Source organism: Scyliorhinus canicula, chromosome 5 (assembly GCF_902713615.1).
Source record: "Scyliorhinus canicula chromosome 5, sScyCan1.1, whole genome shotgun sequence".
In the NCBI taxonomy this organism is placed as follows: domain Eukaryota; kingdom Metazoa; phylum Chordata; class Chondrichthyes; order Carcharhiniformes; family Scyliorhinidae; genus Scyliorhinus; species Scyliorhinus canicula.
The window spans coordinates 226,098,955-226,117,889 of NC_052150.1; the positions used below are offsets into that span (position 1 = coordinate 226,098,955).

At 52.3% G+C, this 18,935-nt stretch overlaps 1 protein-coding gene across 5 annotated transcripts in view; it reads right to left on the reverse strand.

Annotated features, from left to right (window-relative positions):
• LOC119966630 overlaps positions 1-18,935 on the reverse strand; it is a 360,402-nt gene that overhangs the window by 80,346 nt on the left and 261,121 nt on the right. For all 5 annotated transcript variants that reach the window (XM_038798649.1, XM_038798647.1, XM_038798645.1 and 2 more), the window contains one exon: positions 7,516-7,581. In XM_038798649.1, coding sequence (XP_038654577.1) covers positions 7,516-7,581 — 66 coding nt within the window. The remainder of the gene's footprint in view (positions 1-7,515; positions 7,582-18,935) is intronic.

The window sequence follows — 18,935 nt, forward strand, 5'->3', positions numbered from 1 at the left end:
TGAGACCACATTTGGATTACTGTGTGCAGTTCTGGTCACCTCACTATAGGAAGGATGTGGAAGCATTGGAAAGGGTGCAAAGGAGATTTACCAGGATGCTGCCTGGTTTGCAGGAAAGATTGAGGGAGCTAGGGCTTTTCTCTTTGGAGCGGAGGAGGATGAGAGGCAGCTTAACAGAGGTTTATAAGATGATGAGGGGAATAGATAGAGTGGACATTCAGAGACTATTTCCTCGGGTGGATGTAGCTGTTACAAGGGGGCATAACTATAAGGTTCAGGGTGGGAGATATAGGAGGGATGTCCGAGATAGGTTCTTTACTCAGAGAGTGGTTAGGGTGTGGAATGGACTGCCTGCTGTGATAGTGGAGTCGGACACTTTAGGAACTTTCAAGCGGTTATTGGATAGGCACATGGAGCACACCAGAATGACAGGGAGTGGGATAGCTTGATCTTGGTTTCGGACAATGCTTGGCACAACATCGAGGGCTGAAGGGCCTGTTCTGTGCTGTACTGTTCTGTTCTATGTTCTATGTTCTATCGCTATCCGCAATTCCACCAACCTTTGTGTCATCCGCAAACTTACTAATCAGACCAGTTACATTTTCCTCCAAATCATTTATGTATACTACGAACAGCAAAGGTCCCAGCACTGATCCCTGCTGAACACCACTAGTCACAGCCCTCCAATCAGAAAAGCACCCTTCCATTGCTACTCTCTGCCTTCTATAACCTAGCCAGTTCTGTATCCATCTTTCCAGCTCACCTCTGATCCCGTATGACTTCACCTTTTGTACCAGTCTGCCACGAGGGACCTTGTCAAAGGCCTTACTGAAGTCCATTTAGACAACATCCACTGCCCTACCTGCATCAATCATCTTTGTGACCTCCTCGAAAAACTCTATCAAGTTAGTGAGACACAACCTCCCCTTCACAAAACTGTGCTTGTTGTCGCTAATACGTCCACTTGCTTCCAAATGGGAGTAGATCCTGTCTCGAAGAATTCTCTCCAGTAATTTCCCTACCACTGATGTAAGCCTCACTGGCCTTAAAGTCTCCCATGACAACTGCTTTTACTCCTTTCCAAAATCTGTCCACCTATCTGCTCCTCTATCTCCTGTTGACTGTTGGGAGACCTGTAGTAAACCCCCAACATCTCTCCCATATCGCATCGCTGCCCTCTGAGGTGTCCTCCCGGAGTACAGCTGTGATATTCTCCCTAACCAGTATCGCAACTCCTCCACCCCTTTTCACCTCCCCCTCTATCCCACCTGAAACATCTAAATCCTGGAATGTTTAGCTGCCAATCCTGTCCTTTCCTCAAACAGGTCTCTGTAATGACAACAACATCATAGTCCCAAGTATGAATCCAAGCTCTAAGTTCATCTGCCTTACCTGTTATACTTCTTGCATGAAAATATATGCACTTCAGGCCACCAGTCCCGCTGTTTTCAGCAATCTCTCCCTGTCTGCTCTTCCTCAGAGCCATACTGGCCCTATTCCCTAGTTCTCCCTCAATTTTTCCACCTTCTGACCTATTGCTCCGGTGCCCAACCCCCTTCCATACTAGTTTAAATCCTCCCGTGTGACACTAGCAAACCTCGCAGCCAGGATATCTATGCCTCTCCAGTTTAGATGCAACCCGTCTTTCTTATACAGGCCACACTGGCCCCGGAAAAGCTCCCAGTAATCCAGATAACTGAAACCGCCCCTCCTATACCAGCTGTTTAGCTGCTCTATCTTCCTATTTCTAGCCTCACTGGCACGTGGCACAGGGGGTAATCCTGAGATTACAACCCTATTATTAGAGGCATATTCTTCCTAAAAATAGGAGACCAAATCTGCACACAGTACTCAAGCTGTGGCTTCACCAAGGTCTTGTATAGCTGAAATGAAAATCGCTTATTGTCATGAGTAGGCTTCAATGAAGTTACTGTGAAAAGCCCCTAGTCGCCACATTCCAGCACCTGTCCGGGGAGGCTGGTATGGGAATCGAACCGTGCTGCTGGCCTGCTTGGTCTGCTTTAAAAGCCAGCGATTTAGCCTTGTGAGCTAAAGCAGCCCCTGCAGCAAGCCATCCTTACTCCTATATTCAATTCCTCTCATAACGAAGGTGAATATGCCATGAACTTTCCTCACCGCCTGCTGTACCTGCATGTCAATCTTCAGCAACGGTTCCACCATGACACCCAGGTCTTGTTCTATCTCCCCTTTTCCTAAACTGCCACCATTCAGATAACAATCTGCCTTCCTGTTTTTGCCACCATAGTGGATAACCTCACAATTATCCACATTATATTGCATTTCCCAAGTATTTGTCCACTCAACCAGCCTGTACAAGTCACCCTGCAGCCAGTTTGCATCCTCCTCTCAGCACACACGGCCACCTGGAGATCTGATAGAGGTATACAAAATTATGAGGGGCCTCGATAGGGTCGATCATAATCTTTTCCCCATGGCAGAGGTGTTTAAGACCAGAGAGCGTAGGTTTAAGGTGAGGAGTAAGAGGTTTAGAGGGGACCTGAGGAAACATTGTTTCACCCAGAGGGTGATGGAAATATAAAATGTGCTACCTGAGAGGGTGGTGGGGGAAGGTACTCTTGCAACATTTAAGAAGCACCTGAACGAGCACTTAAATCGCCAAGGCATAGTCGGCGATGGACCAAGTGCTGGTAAATGGGATTGATAAAAACTGATATTTGATGGTTGGCATAGACATGGTGGACCAATGGGCACAATTTAACGTTCAAGAATCAGAGTCCCATTTTGAGGGCTTGTCGCGGGGTCTTTCTCTCACCTGCAGCACCGAGAACGACCCTGCTATCAAACAGGACTCTCGTTAGTGCAGGAAGAGATTTGGACACCATTTTTAAATGCCGCCCCAAACTCTTGACACCCCTCGGACACCATGGCCTCTGAACACTTCCACTGCCCCAACTTACCTCTAATGAGTCATCGAGCATCCCTCACCCCACCTCCTAAGAGCAGGGTATCCCTCGGCCCGATCCCTGGCACAGGCAAATTGAGACCCGGCACCTTGGCACTACCAGCCTGGCACTCCCACTGCACCCCTGCACCAGGGCACTGCCACACAGGCACCTTAGCATGCTGGGATGCCATGCTCTATGGGGATGACAGTGCTCTTTCAAAGGGTAGGTGCAGACTCAATGAAATGAACATGAAAAATGAAAATCACTTATTGTCACGAGTAGGTTTCAATGAAGTTACTGTGAAAAGCCCCTAGTCGCCACATTCCGGCGCCTGTTCGGGGAGGCTGGTACAGGAATTGAACCATGCTGCTGGCCTGCTTGGTCTGCTTTAAAAGTCAGCGGTTTTAGACCAGTGAGCTAAACCAGCCCCTGGAAAGTAATATTTCCATATTTGAAATGAAAATCGCTTATTGTCACAAGTAGGCTTCAAATGAAGTTACTGTGAAAAGCCCCTAGTCGCCACATTCCGGCGCCTGTTCGGGGAGGCTGTTACAGGAATCGAACCGTGCTGCTGGCCTGCCTTGGTCTGCTTTCAAAGCCAGCGATTTAGCCCTGTGCTAAACAGCCCAATGGGCCGAATGGCCTTCTTCTGCACTGTAGGAATTCTATGGTTCGATGTGAGAGCTGAGTGTCAGGTGGGGTCCAATGCAGGCGAACTGCTCCGTGAAGAGCTCAACGTGTTCCCCTGTCAGACGCAGTTAGGTCCTGCCATGATACTCTTCTCTCTCTTACTCTGGGAGCGGGAGAGAGAGCCGGGGAGCAGCTTGGGAACAGGTAAGTGAGAGATATTCTGCCGCATTCCAGGCGGTGGGGGGAGGGCTGAAAAGTGACATCACAGGAAAGCTGTGACCTGACCTGATTGGCTGGTAGGGAAGCTGCACTAAATTTAAAAACTGAACACTGTTACTAATTAAACATAATTAATTAATTACTTAATCATAATTTAGAGCGGTATCTAAGCCAGAGACCACAGAGTACTGTATTTAGCATTTACATTTATAGTAGAAATCTAGTGCTAGGAAACATATAGTTAACAGTAACTTTTATTGATTGATTTATTTAATTTTATTAATTTATTTTTTATTTAATTTATTAATGAATTAATGCAATGTCAGTCCGAGGGGTGCAGCACTCTGACTGTGAGATGTGGCAGGTCCGGAAGGCTTCCAGCGTCCTGGATGGCTTCATCTGCAGAAAGTGCACCCAACTGGAGCTCCTCACAGACCGCATGGTTCGGTTGGAACAGCAATTGGATGTATTTAGGAGCATGCAGGTGGCGGAAAGCGTCATAGATAGCAGTTATATAAATGTGGGCACACTCAAGGTGCAGGCAGCGAAATGGGTGACCACCAGAAGGGGCAGGCAGTCAGTGCAGGAATCCCCTGTGGTTGTCCCCCTCTCGAACAGGTATACCGCTTTGGATACTGTTGGGGGGAATAGCCTATCAGGGGAAAACAGCAGCAGCCAGAACAGTGGCACCACGACTGGCTCTGATGTTCAGCAGGGAGGGTCAAAGTGCAGAAAAGCAATAGTTATAGGGAACTCTTTCGTCAGGGGCACACATAGGTGCTTCTGTGGATGTGAAAGAGACTCCAAGATGGTATGTTGCCTTCCTGGTGCCAGGGTCCAGGATGCCTCAGAATGGGTAGTGGGCATCCTGAAGGGGGAGGGAAAACAGGCAGAGGGCGTGGTACATATTGGTGCTATCGACATAGGCAGGAAGTGGGATGAGGTCCTGCAGCAGGAGTTCAGGGAGCTCGGCAGAAAGTTAAAAGACCTCCTGCACCTATTTTCTATGTTTCTCCCCTTATCCTCCTCTGCTCGAGGTAAAGCAATCCTAACCTATCCAGTCTCTTCTCATAGCTAAAATTTTCCATCCCAAGCAACATACTGTTGATTCTCCTCTACACCCCTCCAGTGCAATCATGAACTTTCGATGGTGTGACATGCAGAATTGTACACAATATTCCATCTGTGGCCTAACCAGTGTTTTATAAATCTTGGACCAAGGTTTCCCTGCTCCTATATTCTATAGCTAATGAAGGTAAGCATTCCATATGCCTTCTTCACCACCCTATTTACCTGTGCTGCCACCTTCAGGGATCCACAGACTTGTACACCAAGGTTCCTTTGTTCCTCAATACTTCCTAGGGACCTACTGTTCATTGTATATCCTACTCTTATTGGACCTCCCAAAATGCATCACTTCACACTTACTAGGATTAAATGTGATCTGCCATTGCTCTGCCTAACTTACCAGCTGATCAATATCAGTCTGTAGCTTAAGACTATCCTCTGCACCATCAACAACACTACAATTTTTTGTGTCATCTGCAAACTTCTAATCATATCTTCTACATTCACACCCAAGTTGTTAATGTATATAATGCAGTATATCCTACTAGCACCAATCCCTGTGCTACACTGGTAGTCACAGGCTTCCAAACACTAAAGCAATCCTCCACCATCATCACCCTTTGCCTCCTATTAACAAGCCAATTTTCATTCCAATTTACCAACTTGCCTTGGATCCCATGGCCTCTAACCTTTGAAGATTAAAGTTATCCGTGATAATTTGTGTCTCTTTTTCACAAGCACCAAATATTTTTTCCTGTATATTTTATCGTAGCTTGTGGTTATCGTTCACACATATTCCTCATCTCCACCCAAACCGATTCTATGTTCTGATCTCCTGAGCCAAGGTCATCTCTAACTATTGCACCAATGCCATCCTTCATCAACAATGCTACCATCCATCCTTTATCTAGCTTCCTATTCCTCTTGAACGTCTTTTACTCCTAAATATGCAGGACACAACCCTCGCCATCCTCCAGCCACATCTCTTAATGGCTGTCACACCATATTTATTGGGTAGGATTCTCCGGCCACGTTCACCCGGCGGCAGGAGAATCCCGGCCGATGTCAATGGAGTTCTCCATTGTACGCAGCTCACCCGTGGAGTTCTTACAGCGAGCGAGGCAGGAGAATCCAGTCCATTTACTTCCATGTCTGCAATTGATACATTTACTTTGTTATAAATGCTACATGCAGTCGGATACAAAACCTTTAGTTTTGTCTCTCAGTTATCTTTGCAACATCTTGACTATTGTGTATTCTTAGATTTTTATCTCTGTCCCTTCCTGTTGTTTCATTACTCTCATTTTCCACATTGCTTTTAATGTCTCCTGCCTTGACTTTACCCCTTAATTTGCTACATCTACCCATATCTTTTTATTAAAACAGTAAAAAAATATATACATAAGGCCAAACGATACAAACACTAATTTTGTGTTGGAGAAACAGGGTACCCTCCCCTCAGTACAAATGTATGAAGGGGTGGTGGATACTCTGATTATTAAAACAGTTCACAACACATTTCTATAAAATACAATTGGTACAAGCACTAAACTTTGCGCTGGAGAGACCAAATGCCCTCACCCCTGTACCAACAGAAAAGAAAGGAAGGAGAGCAGTCAGGGTGTTGGGGGGGGGGGGGGGGGGGGGGGGGGGATAGGACACTGCCTGAACTATCTACGGAGGCAGAAAAACAAAAGAACCTTCAATTATGATGTCCTAGATTCCAGGAGTCCCCCAGAGGGTGTGAGGGGCTACACAGTGTCAGGCACGAGTGAGCCCTGCACGCCACTGCATCTATCCAAGCAAGGTCCATCAACCCCTTTGTTTAGTTTAAAGCTCTCTCTGCTTCCCTCGTTTTGCAATTCACAAGAACGCTCATCCCAATAAGTTCATGTGTCCCAATTGTACTGGCCCAACTTTCCCCAGTATTGATACCAGTGCTCCAATTCCCCTTGCTCCACCATGCAGTGCATTCCAGATCCTAACCACTGACTGCTTAATGTTTTTCCTCATGTCACCATTGATTCTCGTAATAATGATAATTTCCTCTCAAGGGACCAATGTTTACTTTCGCTACCCTTCCTGTTTTTCGATACTTGTAAAGGCTCATGCAATCTGTTTTCATATTCCTGGCTGGTTTACTCTCAGCTTTTTTTTCCCTTTATCAACATTTTACGTGGTCCTTTTATGGTTTCTAAAATACTTTCAATCCTTAGATTTACTTTAGCTAATTAAGGTAAATTGAAGGCCAATGCAGACTAATTAGCAGAAGCTGATTGGAATTTTCCAATTGCTCTGTGGGCCTCCTTGCAGTGTCAGGAGCAAAGTGGCCTCCTGGGGGCCAAACCAGTGGGCCAGGCAGGCTTCGAGGTTCTTCACGCACTTTTCGTCTCCCTGACCAGAGCTTCATAAAAAGATGCCTCTCTCGCCCTTATCTAAATTGGCAGGTTGTAACTCCTTCTGTGTTGGAAGACATCGTTAATGAGATGGTGAAGCAGTAATTGGCCAATTGATGGATAAACATTGCCGAATGAGTGCTCCCATCACAGTGTAGGGCCTGGACGTCTTTTTGACCCTGTGTTTGAATCCTGATCCTAAAAGTGAAATCCTGCCCTCTATACCTCTCATTTCAATATGATTTATGCAATCTATCCTGTGTGCATCCAATTACCTTCACTGGGGTATCCATTGTCATCCAGTGAGTCCCCACCAAAATAGGAGGAAGGGCTGCCATATTCTATTAAATAAGAGAAGAAAAAATCAGCACAAGAGTTTCATATTAAAAGTCCAAACCAAAATGTGAATCTAGTAATGGGGGATTTACTCTTATTCTCTATTATGTACACAGTAAAAGAAATCATGGGCAGGATTCTCCATTTCTGTGACTAAGTGTTGATGCCGATGCAGAATTCGTGGACTTACACAACAGCAAAACTGGTGCCGCACCTGAACCAATTCCGGCAACTGTTAAGGGACTTGCCCAGCACCACGTGGAACACAATCGATACCAATGAGAAATGGCACCAGATTTGCCGGTTTCGTGGTTGACACTCAGGAGACTGACAAGCTGCAGCCACATATACACACTTCACTCCCCACACACACCATCCCAGCCAAAAAGGTAAGGAGAGTGGAACCAAGGTTCACGGACACAGAGCTCGAAACCCTCTTGAATTATGTGGAGGAGAGGAGGATGATCCTGGACCCCAGCCCTGGAAGGATGGAACCAGTCGCCGCTGTTTGGCGTGCCTGGGCGCAGGTTTCAGAGGTGACCAGTGGCGTGGCAATGTCATCCAGACTGGCCAGCAGTGCCGTAAGAAACTGCACAGCTACTCAGGGCAACCAAGGTGAGTAGGCAGCACTGTGCCCCTGGCACCAACTCCCGTCTCACGCACCTGTAACCCTCCCCTTCTCTCCCCAGAGGGAGAGTGAACCCCCACCCTGCACCAGTGTCAGTATCCATACCGGCCGCTATGGCCAGGTGCCTTGGCCACTGAAGCCACCAGCTACTCACCGCCTGGGCTGCATGTGTCGGACTGTCTAACACTCATTTTCTGTCCTCCATCCCCATCCCTACTGGGAGAAGGCTGCACATAATCGGCAGTAGCGGGAAAAGACCGGAGGGAGCCCGCTGGACCTACGGCCCAACACTGTGGGCTAAGCCGAGGGCGCTGGACGTGGTCAGCGGTCCTGAGGAAAGGGAGACCCCGCTTAGTTGCAGTTCCCCATGACACGTGTGCTAACCCCCCCCCCCAGCACCATCACCACACCATACTCACCCCACACCTCTCACCCTCACACCACATTCACCCTCACACCTCCACCCTCACCCCACACCACCCTCACCCCACCTTCACCATACCACCCTCATCTCCACACCACCTCACCCCCACACCACCCGCACTTCCACACTAGCCCAACACCACGCCCACATCACCTCACCCCCACACCCCCCTCACCCCCACACCACCCACACCCAAACCCACACCTCCCTCCACTGTAGCCATCTGGGATGGCCACTTTCAGCATATAAAATGGACACTCGCAGAGCATACAGTGAAAAATGGACAATGCAAAGTAACAAGCAGGCAGAGAGCCTGAATGTGTATTTAGAAGACAGACTGCAGACAGAACCGAAACTCTTGGCCGATTTGCACATTGATGGCCCATCTCCGATGAACAAAAGACTAGTGCTCAGGTAGCCGATTCCGTCCCAGACATTCCGGCGCCACGACCTCAGCAACAATATACAAACAAAGCAAGGCCAACGGCCACTTAGGACACGCCCAGCCATCAGGGCACCCGCCCCTTTATTGGCTCAGATTGATGGAGGTGGTCCCAATTAATTGGGACCAAGTTTAAGGCTCACCTGAAAGCGTGCAAAGCCCCCCCCCCCCCCCCCCCCCCCCCCGGGTATAAGAAGGAACCCCCGCCATGTGTTCGCTCTCTTGGAAACGGCTCTCAACTGGAGAGACCCCTCCACCTGCACCACCAGAAGCAAGTAAGTTCAAGTTCAACGCTCGCTACCAGATGGACGACCATAGCTGTACTCCTTCTATCTCTTCGAACCCAACAGCCTCAGATCCGAACAATGGCCACTGTTCCTCTGACTTAAGTGGGCACCCGAAGTTAAGTATAGGTGTTAGTGATAGACGTAGTTTAGCCTGAAGTGTTATTGTGCACCAGTAAATCATACTGTGTGTAAAAAAAGTATCATTGACTTTGAACTAACTAACTGGTGTATTGGCTCTTTGATCAGTATTCAGTTGAGAGATACCTGGCGACTCTGAAAGCATATTATTAATCGCTATATTTATAGCCATTAAAAGATAACAACATTACCCCCACCCTGACCCCCACATCACCCTCACCCCACACCACCCTCAACACCATACCACCTCACCCCCATCCCCACACCACCCTGACCCCCACCATCACATCACCTCATTCCCACACCAGCCCAACACCACACCCACATCACCCTTACCATTCACCACCCCTACCCTCACCACATCATCACCTGCACCGACACGCTCACCCCCATTATTCTCAGCCTGTGGTCTAATCATGCTTCTTGTCTTGTGTCTTACAGGCTGCTTGTCATGGGGTGTGTCCATCTGGCGTCCCCCGCCCCCAGCCATTACCACAGCCAGAGCCCCCCCCCCCCTGTTAGTCGAGCAGCTGAGAGCAGCTCGGACACCAGCCCTCCACCCGAGACTCAGGAGACCCCAGAGCTCGGTTCGGAGGATGACAGTGATTTTCCGTTACAGCTATCTCCAACACCCTCCACCATCCCACAGACACTCTGTGGGCACTTTAGTGAAGAGGCCCCTGGGTCTCTCTGGTGTGCACCGTACAGCTGACCCGGTACAGCAGGAGGTAGGAACGCCAGAGGGTGCGGACGGTCGTAGAGTAGGCCGACCCCAGTGACTAGCTGCCGTCCAGACGGGTTTTGGACTTCTGAAACAGACAGTCCATCGATTGTGGAGATACAGTCCCAGAGCCAGGGACTACATGAGGGGTTGTCAGCAAGCATCCAGTACCTGCAAATGCAATTGGAGGAGTCCAGCTGTGTGCAGGAGCAGGAGGTGGTGTCGACAATGCTTGCCACCCAGGCCAACACCACACTGTGGCGTCACGGTGGAGACATTGAAGCTGATGGTTTTGGCCATGAATCAATGTCTGAGGCCTGGGGAATACTATGTGGGCGCTGGCTGAGGCCCAGGGCAGGTTTGCAGTCTCATAGGCAACCATGTGTCAGAGCCACGTGGACACGCAGAGGTGCTACTGAATGTGGTCCAGTACAGCAGGCCATGTCTGGGAACGTCAGCGGCATTGCCCAGGCCCGGGCCGATGTAGGACAGACGTAGAGGGAGGTTGCCCAATCCCAGAGAGAGAGATGGCGCAGTCACTAGCTGATGTGACACTTCCCTGTGTTTCATGGCCTCGAGCGTGTGGACCTGGTCAAAACCAGAGCGGCTTCCAGGACTGGCAGCACCAAGTGGCTGGGGAGCCTCAGGGGTTAGCTCCGCTCGCACACCAATCCCATGGAGTAGCCCGGGTGCCATCGGGCACCATGATGGAGGAGGAGGTGTTGGGGCCCATGCCAGTGACTCCCGCAGGGGAGGTCCTGGAACACTCCGAACTTCCCACCTCCTGTCCCTGGCTCATCTGGTGGCCGTGGGCTGAACAGGGCAGCACCGCACCAACTACGACACCCGAGCAGCGGCCAGACTCATCCAGCTGGGTCGCCCAGAAGATGCTCACCAACGGGGACCCAGGTCAGAGAGCAGGAATCACAGCAGGCCACCTCCACTCCTGCTGTACAGCCTGGGGATCTGGGGAACCACCTAGGCATAGCATTAGGGCCCGTAAGGCCAGAAAGTTAGACACTAGTTGAGTTGGCACGGATGCAGGGCACAGTTTAGTTATAGGGGCTATGGCCCAAACCTGTGAATATTTGTTCACATTAAAGATTTGGTGCCACTGTTACAACCTTCTCGGTTGGGTGTGTGGAGTGGGCTCTCCTGGGCTGGCCCCGGGGGGGGGGGGAATAGGCAGACATTGTGGGGGGAGTCAGGGAGTGTGGGGGTGGGATGCGGTGTCCGTGCCCCTAGCCAGTTCTCCCCCGCAATTTTTTTATTCGTTCATGGGACATGGGCGTCGCAGGCTGTGCCAGAATTTATTGGCCATCCTTAATTGCCTATGAGGGGGCAGTTGAGAGTTGACCACATTGCTGTGGGTCTGAAATCACATGTAGGCCAGACCAGGTAAGGACGGCAAATTTCCTTCTCTAAAGGACGTTAGTGACATTTTAATGCTAATTGACAATGGTTTCATGGTTATCATTCAACCTTTCATCAGCTACAGTGGATAACCCCTGCTGCCTGGGACCCAAACTCCCAGCCGGGTAGGGGGTGCGGTGCATCTTGAACATGTCAGGAATCACCAGGGTGCCAGGATGAAGGCATTGTGCACAGTGCCTGGGTATCGGGCGTAGACGTACATGATTAATAAGGGGATCAGGGGTTATGGGGAGAAGGCAGGAGAATGGGGATGAGAAAATATCAGCCATGATTGAATGGAGGAGCAGACTCGATGGGCCAAGTGGCCAAATTCTGCTTCCATGCCTTATGGTCTTATGATGCGCAGCTGATGGTCACAAATCAGCTGCACGTTCATCGAGTGGTACCCCTTTCGGTTTGTGCAGAGTGACCTATCTTCTGCAGGTGCCCGTAAGCTGACATGCTTCATGTCAATCACCTCCTGACCCGGGACATCCCAGCGATGGCAATGGACCCTGCTGCCCAGGCATCCTGATGATCCCTGTCCATATTGAAATGGATGTATTGTCCGACTGGGCATATACCGCCTCCGTGAGGGCATGGATGCACCTGTCCACCGAACTCTGTGAGATCCCGGCCAGGTCACCACTCGCCGCCTGGAAGGACCTCGTGGCGTTAATGTTCAGGGTGACTGTCACCTTGACGACCACCAGGATAGGGTGTCCTCCTCCGTTCCCCCACAGTTCCAGGTGCACAATGATCTAGCAGAAATGTCGCACTGACCGCCTGCTCAGCCGGAGTCTCCGGCGGCATGTCAGGTCCAGCAGGTCCTCGAATGACAGATGCTGCCAGTACACACGAGGCCTAAAGCGGCACCTCCTTTGCACCTCCTCCTTCTGCTCCTCCTCCTGGGCCTGTCGGGTGGCGGGCTCTCCATACTCAGCGGCTGTCTCCTGTTCCACTGCTCCATGACCCGCTCCTGCAGCTTCCTCCACTTCCTAGAGCAGCTCCAACTCGTACAGCCGCAGGGCATCCTCCAGGGCTGCTGTGACTAGGAGGAAGGCCACCATTGCTGGTTGAATTCCAATATCCATTGTCTTCAGAGGATGAAAGGCCAACATATTAGCATGCTGCATACCCCCGTGCCCAATTAGGTCCAATGGGCTACATGGTGGCCCTGGTTGGCACTGCTGGCCCTACCCCCTTATATTCACCACCCCCCCACGCACCCTTGCACAAATAGCTCCGCCAGTGCCTGGCACTGCAGGGGCCTCTGACCCTGCCACCCGTAGCTGCTGTCAGGGGTACCATCTGCCAGTGCGACCCATGTCAGCTATACACTCCGTGGCTCCATCTGGCGTATCCTTGTACGGGCTACTGTGGTCTTTGCCCTTGGGCAGGCCGCATGATGCCCTGTCGGCAGTTGGTGGCCAGTTGAGGGAGGCGGGTGGTATCGCAGGAGGTCATATGCGAGGGTGGTGGGGTGAAGATGGGTGATGTGCATGGGTGGTGGGGTAGGGGCACCTAAACGGCCGATTGCACTGTACAGAACCATGGCCATGGTGGGTGGTCAGTCAGTGCACAGCAAGACGGCTGCCTTGCAGGCCGCGGCAATGGTACTCCTTGCCTCAACACTGTGGGGGATCACCCTGGATCAACGCGTCAATACCCCTTCACCCTGCTCCACCCCAGCCAGCCTGGCCAGTCTAAGGACTGGCAGCCTACGGTCACGCCTCTGCATTTCATACCTCCTCATCAACCACAGCACCTGTTTCCCAATTTTTAAAAGCACAAGTGAACCTCCCCGTTGGGAATTTGCCCCAGTGGGGACAGAGAATAGCGGGTCAGGACCGCTAATGATATGCCAACAGCATTTACTGGAAATGGGGAGTGGAACGCATTGGCGCCACTTTCGAGGCACCGGAGAAGTGCGATCTGCCGTGAACCTGGCACCCGCCACAATTTTGGAGTCATCGCCGATGCTCCTCCCAATCACATTTCCTGATTCTACTGTCAGCCGACTGAGAATCCGGCCCAGGGTCTTTATATTTGAGATGAGAGAAAAAGAATTTAAATGCAGCTTTCAAACTTCTCATATCTTCCTGCCTTTACAAGGTATGTGTTATAACCCACATGGGACTTAATGGGTGGAATTCTCCGGTCACCGACGCCAAAATCGCATTCGGCGATTGGCCGGAGAATCCCTGTTGCCGCTGATATCAGGGGTGGCGCCTCTTTTATGATGTTCCGCCCTCTCCAAAACGGCATACTCGCAGAGTACGTCGCACGCCGTCGGGACGGTCTCCGGACGTCAACTGAGGCCTTTTCCCGATGCTCCACCCCAATGGGCCGAGTTCCCGGCGACGTGGTTCACTCATGCTACTTTTTCCAGTCGGGCCGGGAGCCGTTCCGCGGGTGGGGTGGGGGGGGGTGTTTGGCTGGGGCTGGGGGCACTGGTGGGGGGTGGTCTAGGAGTGGTGAGCCTGGCCAAAGGGGGGACACTATTTGGCAGACCGGGTCCATGCGCTGCCGGTGCCATGTTGCAAATCGCTCTACGCTGCGTGCTGCTAGCCCCCCACCAGAGAGAGGGTCAGTGGAGGTTTTGCACTGTTTTTTCAGGCATAAAAAGCCACTGTTCCCACTCTGCCGTCAACACAGTCTCCCAAACGGAGAATCCAGCCCACTATCCTGTGATTTTTGCCGCATACGAGTTCCCCCGATAAAAGGGCAGGGGTGACAAGATTGATCATGGTTAAGTTCCATATAAAGTCAACCAAGGATGAAACCGACACAAGACAGGCCGAGTTCTGATGTATATTGTAAATACCTTTACGTTACAATAAACCAAAATTGGTTTTGTACAATCTTGGTTTGGACTCTTTCGTGGTCTATAAAGATATGTCACTATAGTAGATAAGCCTGAAGCCTTAAGTCAAACCACATTGTAACATTGCGCCGCAAAACACAAAACTCTGGAACTAGATGTGTGAATTTGTGAAAAGAGCCCTTAAGTTTCTTTAACGCAAAACCTCTTTCAAACCGCCTAAAGAACCCTTGTACCGACCCTCTCAGGGCGAATTTGACCTTCTCTAGCTTAATGAAACCAGCCATGTCATTGATCCAGGTCTCCACGCTTGGGGGCCTCGCATCCTTCCATTGTAGCAAGATCCTTCGCCGGGCTACTAGGGACGCAAAGGCCAGCACACCGGCCTCTTTCGCCTCCTGCACTCCCGGCTCCACCCCAACCCCAAAAATCGCGGGTCCCCATCCTGGCTTGACCCTGCATCCCACCACCCTTGACACCGTCCTCGCCACCCCTTCCAGAACTCCTCCAGCGCCGGGCATGCCCAGAACATATGGGCATGGTTCGCTGGACTCCCCGAGCACCTGACACACCTGTCTTCACCCCCAAAGAACCTACTTATCCTCGTCCCAGTCATGTGGGCCCGGTGCAGCACCTTGAATTGGATGAGGCTAAGCCGCGCACACGAGGAGGAAGAATTAACCCTCTCCAGGGCATCAGCGCATGTCCCGTCTTCGATCTGTTCCCCCAGTTCCCCCTCCCACTTAGCTTTCAGCTCCTCTACTGACGCCTCCTCCGCCTCCTGCATAACCTTGTAGATATCAGATATCTTCCCCTCTCCGACCCAGACCCCCGAAAGCACCCTGTCGCTCACCCCCCTCGCGGGAAGCGAAGGGAATCCCTCCACCTGCCGCCTAGCAAATGCCTTTACCTGCAGATACCTGAATCTGTTCCCCGGGAGGAGCCCAAATTTCTCCTCCAACTCCCCCAGGCTCGCAAACCTCCCATCAATAAACAGGTCCCTCAGCTGTCTGATGCCCGCTCTGTACCAACCCTGAAATCCCCCATCAATGTTCCCCGGGACGAACCTATGGTTCCCCCTTAACGGAGCCTCCATCGAGCCCCCCACTTCTCCCCTATGTCGCCTCCACTGCCCCCAAATCTTGAGGGTAGCCGCCACCACCGGACTCGTGGTATGCCTCGTAGGAGGGAGCGGCCACGGCGCCGTTACCAGGGCCCCCAGGCTTGTATCTCCACAGGACGCCCTCTCCATCCGTTTCCATGCTGCCCCCTCCCCCTCCATTACCCACTTGTGCACCATCGACACATTGGCCGCCCAATAATACCCCGAGAGATTGGGTAACGCCAGCCCCCCCCCCCCCCCCCCCCCCCATCTCTACCCCGCTCCAAGAAGACCCTCTTCACCCTCGGGGTCCCATGCGCCCAAACAAAGCTCATGATGCTGCTAGTAACCCTTCTAAAAAAGGCCCTAGGGATAAAGATGGGCAAACACTGAAAAAGGAACAAGAACCTCGGGAGAACCGTCATTTTGACGGACTGCACTCTACCCGCCAACGATAGCGGCGCCATGTCCCACCTTTTAAATTCCTCCTCCATCTGTTCCACCAGCCTGGTAAAATTAAGCTTATGGAGAGTCCCCCAACTCCTGGCCACCTGCACCCACAGGTATCTGAAACTCTTCACTGCCCTCTTAAACGGGAGCCTCCCAATTCCCCCCTCCTGATCACCCGGGTGTACTACAATACCTCGCTCTTGCCTAAATTTAACTTATAGCCCGAGAAGCCCCCAAATTCCGCTAACAGCTCCATCACCCCCGGCATTCCCCCTTCTGGATCCGCCACATACAACAGCAGGTCGTCCACATACAGCGATACACAATGCTCCTCCCCACCCCGCACCAGACCCCTCCATCTCCCTGACTCCCTCAACGCCATAGCCAAAGGTTCAATCGCCAGTGCAAAGAGCAAGGGGGACAGGGGCACCCCTGCCTGGTCCCACGGTAGAGCCTAAAATACTCCGATCTCCTTCCATTGGAAACTACACTTGCCATCGGAGCCGCGTAGAGCAGCCTCACCCATTTGATGAATCCCTCCCCGAATCCGAACCGCTCCAGCACCTCCCACAGGTACCCCCACTCAACTCTATCAAACACTTTCTCCGCATCCAGCGCCACCACTATCTCCGCCTCCCCCTCCACTGCCGGCATCATAATAACATTTAGCAGTCTCCGCACATTCGTGTTGAGCTGCCGTCCCTTGACAAATCCTGTCTGATCCTCGTGTATCACCCCTGGCACACAGTCCTCTATCCTGGTGGCCAGGATCTTCGGCAGCAACTTAGCGTCAACATTGAGGAGCGAGATAGGTCTGTATGATCCACACTGCAAGGGGTCCTTATCCCGCTTTAGGATCAGAGAGATCAGTGCCCGCGGCATCGTCGGGGGCAAAGCCCCCCCCTCCCATGCCTCATTGAAAGCTCGCACCAACAGGGGGCCCACCAGATCCGCATACTTTTTATAAAATTCCACCGGGAACCCATCCGGCCCCGGCGCCTTACCTGACTGCATTTGTCCAATCCCCCTGACTAGCTCCTCCAACTCTATCGGCGCCCCCAGCCCCTCTACCAGCTCCTCTTGAACCCTTGGGAACCATAGCCTGTTCATGAAGCTCTCCATCCCCCCTCTCCCCATCGGAGGTTCTGACCAGTACAGTTCCTAAGGACCCCATTTACTTCTGTCCCCTTCTGCACTACATTCCCACCCCTATCCGTCACTCCACCAATTTCCCTAGCCGCATCTCGCCTGCGGAGCTGATGCGCCAACATCCTGCTCGCCTTCTCCCCATACTCATATACCATGCCCTGCGACCTCCTCCACTGTGTCTCCGCCGTTCTGGTGGTCAACAAGTCAAATTTGGCCTGCAAACTACGCCATTCCCCCAGCAACCCCTCCTCCGGTGCCTCCGCGTATCTCCTGTCCACATCCAGGAGCTCCCCCACCAGTCTCTCCCTCTCCTTCCTCTCCCTCCTTTCCCTATGGGCCCGGATGAAGATCAGCTCCCCCCGGATCACTGCTTTCAGAGCCTCCGAGACCATCCCCACCCAGACCTCCCCCGTGTCGTTGGTGTCAAGATACCCCTCAATACTTCCCCGGACCCTCCTACACACCTCCTCATCAGCCAGCAGCCCCACATCCAGGCGCCAGAGCGGGCGCTGGTCCCGCGCCTCCCCCATCTCCAGATCAACCCAGTGCGGAGCATGGTCTGAAATCGCTATGGCCGAATACTCTGCATCCTGCATCTTCGGGATCACTCCCCTGCTCAGGATGAAAAAATCTATTCGGGAATAGACCCTATGGACATGGGAGAAAAAGGAATACTCCTGCGCTCTCGGCCTCCCAAACCTCCAGGGATCCACCCCTCCCATCTGGTCCATAAACCCCCTCAGCACTCTGGCCGCCGCCGGTCTCCTACCCGTCCTTGAACTGGACCGGTCCAGTGGGGGATCCAGCACTGTGTTAAAGTCTCCCCCCATGATCAGGCCCCCTGCCTCCAGGTCCGGAATGCGGCCCAACAAGCGCCTCATGAAGCCGGCATCATCCTAATTCGGGGCATATACATTAACCAGCACCACCTTCTCTCCCTGCAGCCTACCCTTCACCATAATATATCTGCCCTTCTTGTCCGACACCACCTCAGCCGCCTCAAACACCACCCTCTTCCCCACCAGAATCACCACCCCCCGGTTCTTCGCGTCCAATCCTGAGTGAAAAACCTGCCCCACACACCCCTTCCTCAGATGAACCTGGTCCGCCACCTTCAAGTGGGTCTCCTGGAGCATAGCCACGTCCGCCTTCAGCCCCTTCAGATGAGAAAATACCCTAGTTCTCTTAACCGGCCCATTCAGCCCCCTCACGTTCCAGGTAATCAGCCAAATCAGAGGGCAACCTGCCCCTCTCCCCCGCCGGCTAGCCATAGCTTATCGACTGCTCGCCCCAGGCCAGCTCGCCCCGCCTGACCCGTTCCCCATGGCGATAACGCCTCTCCTCTACCCCCCCGGCCCACACCAGCTCCTTCCTTGCCATTCCAGCAGCAACCCGGTATCCCCCCCCACCCCCCCAGGCTAGGACCCCTCCTAGCCGCGACGCACCCTCCATGGTACTTCCGTGAGTCAGCTGACTTCTGCTGACCCGGCAGCTCCTGCCAAAACCCATCTCCTCCCGGCATGGGGTCATCCCCCTCTTGCCACACCTCCTTGGCACCGCTTCAGCGCGGGAAAGAAAACCAGTAGAAGCCACGCCCCCACCTCCAGCTCCGCCCCCCCTGCCCCGCAGCGCGGACAACCAGAGGAAAGCCCGCGCTTTCACACTGCCACACCCCACCCTTCTGACGCAGCTCCTCAAAATCCAGTTTCACCCCAACCCCCAGCCCCGTACAGAAGAGAACATATAAAGCACATACCCCCAACGTTCCCCACATACCCCAC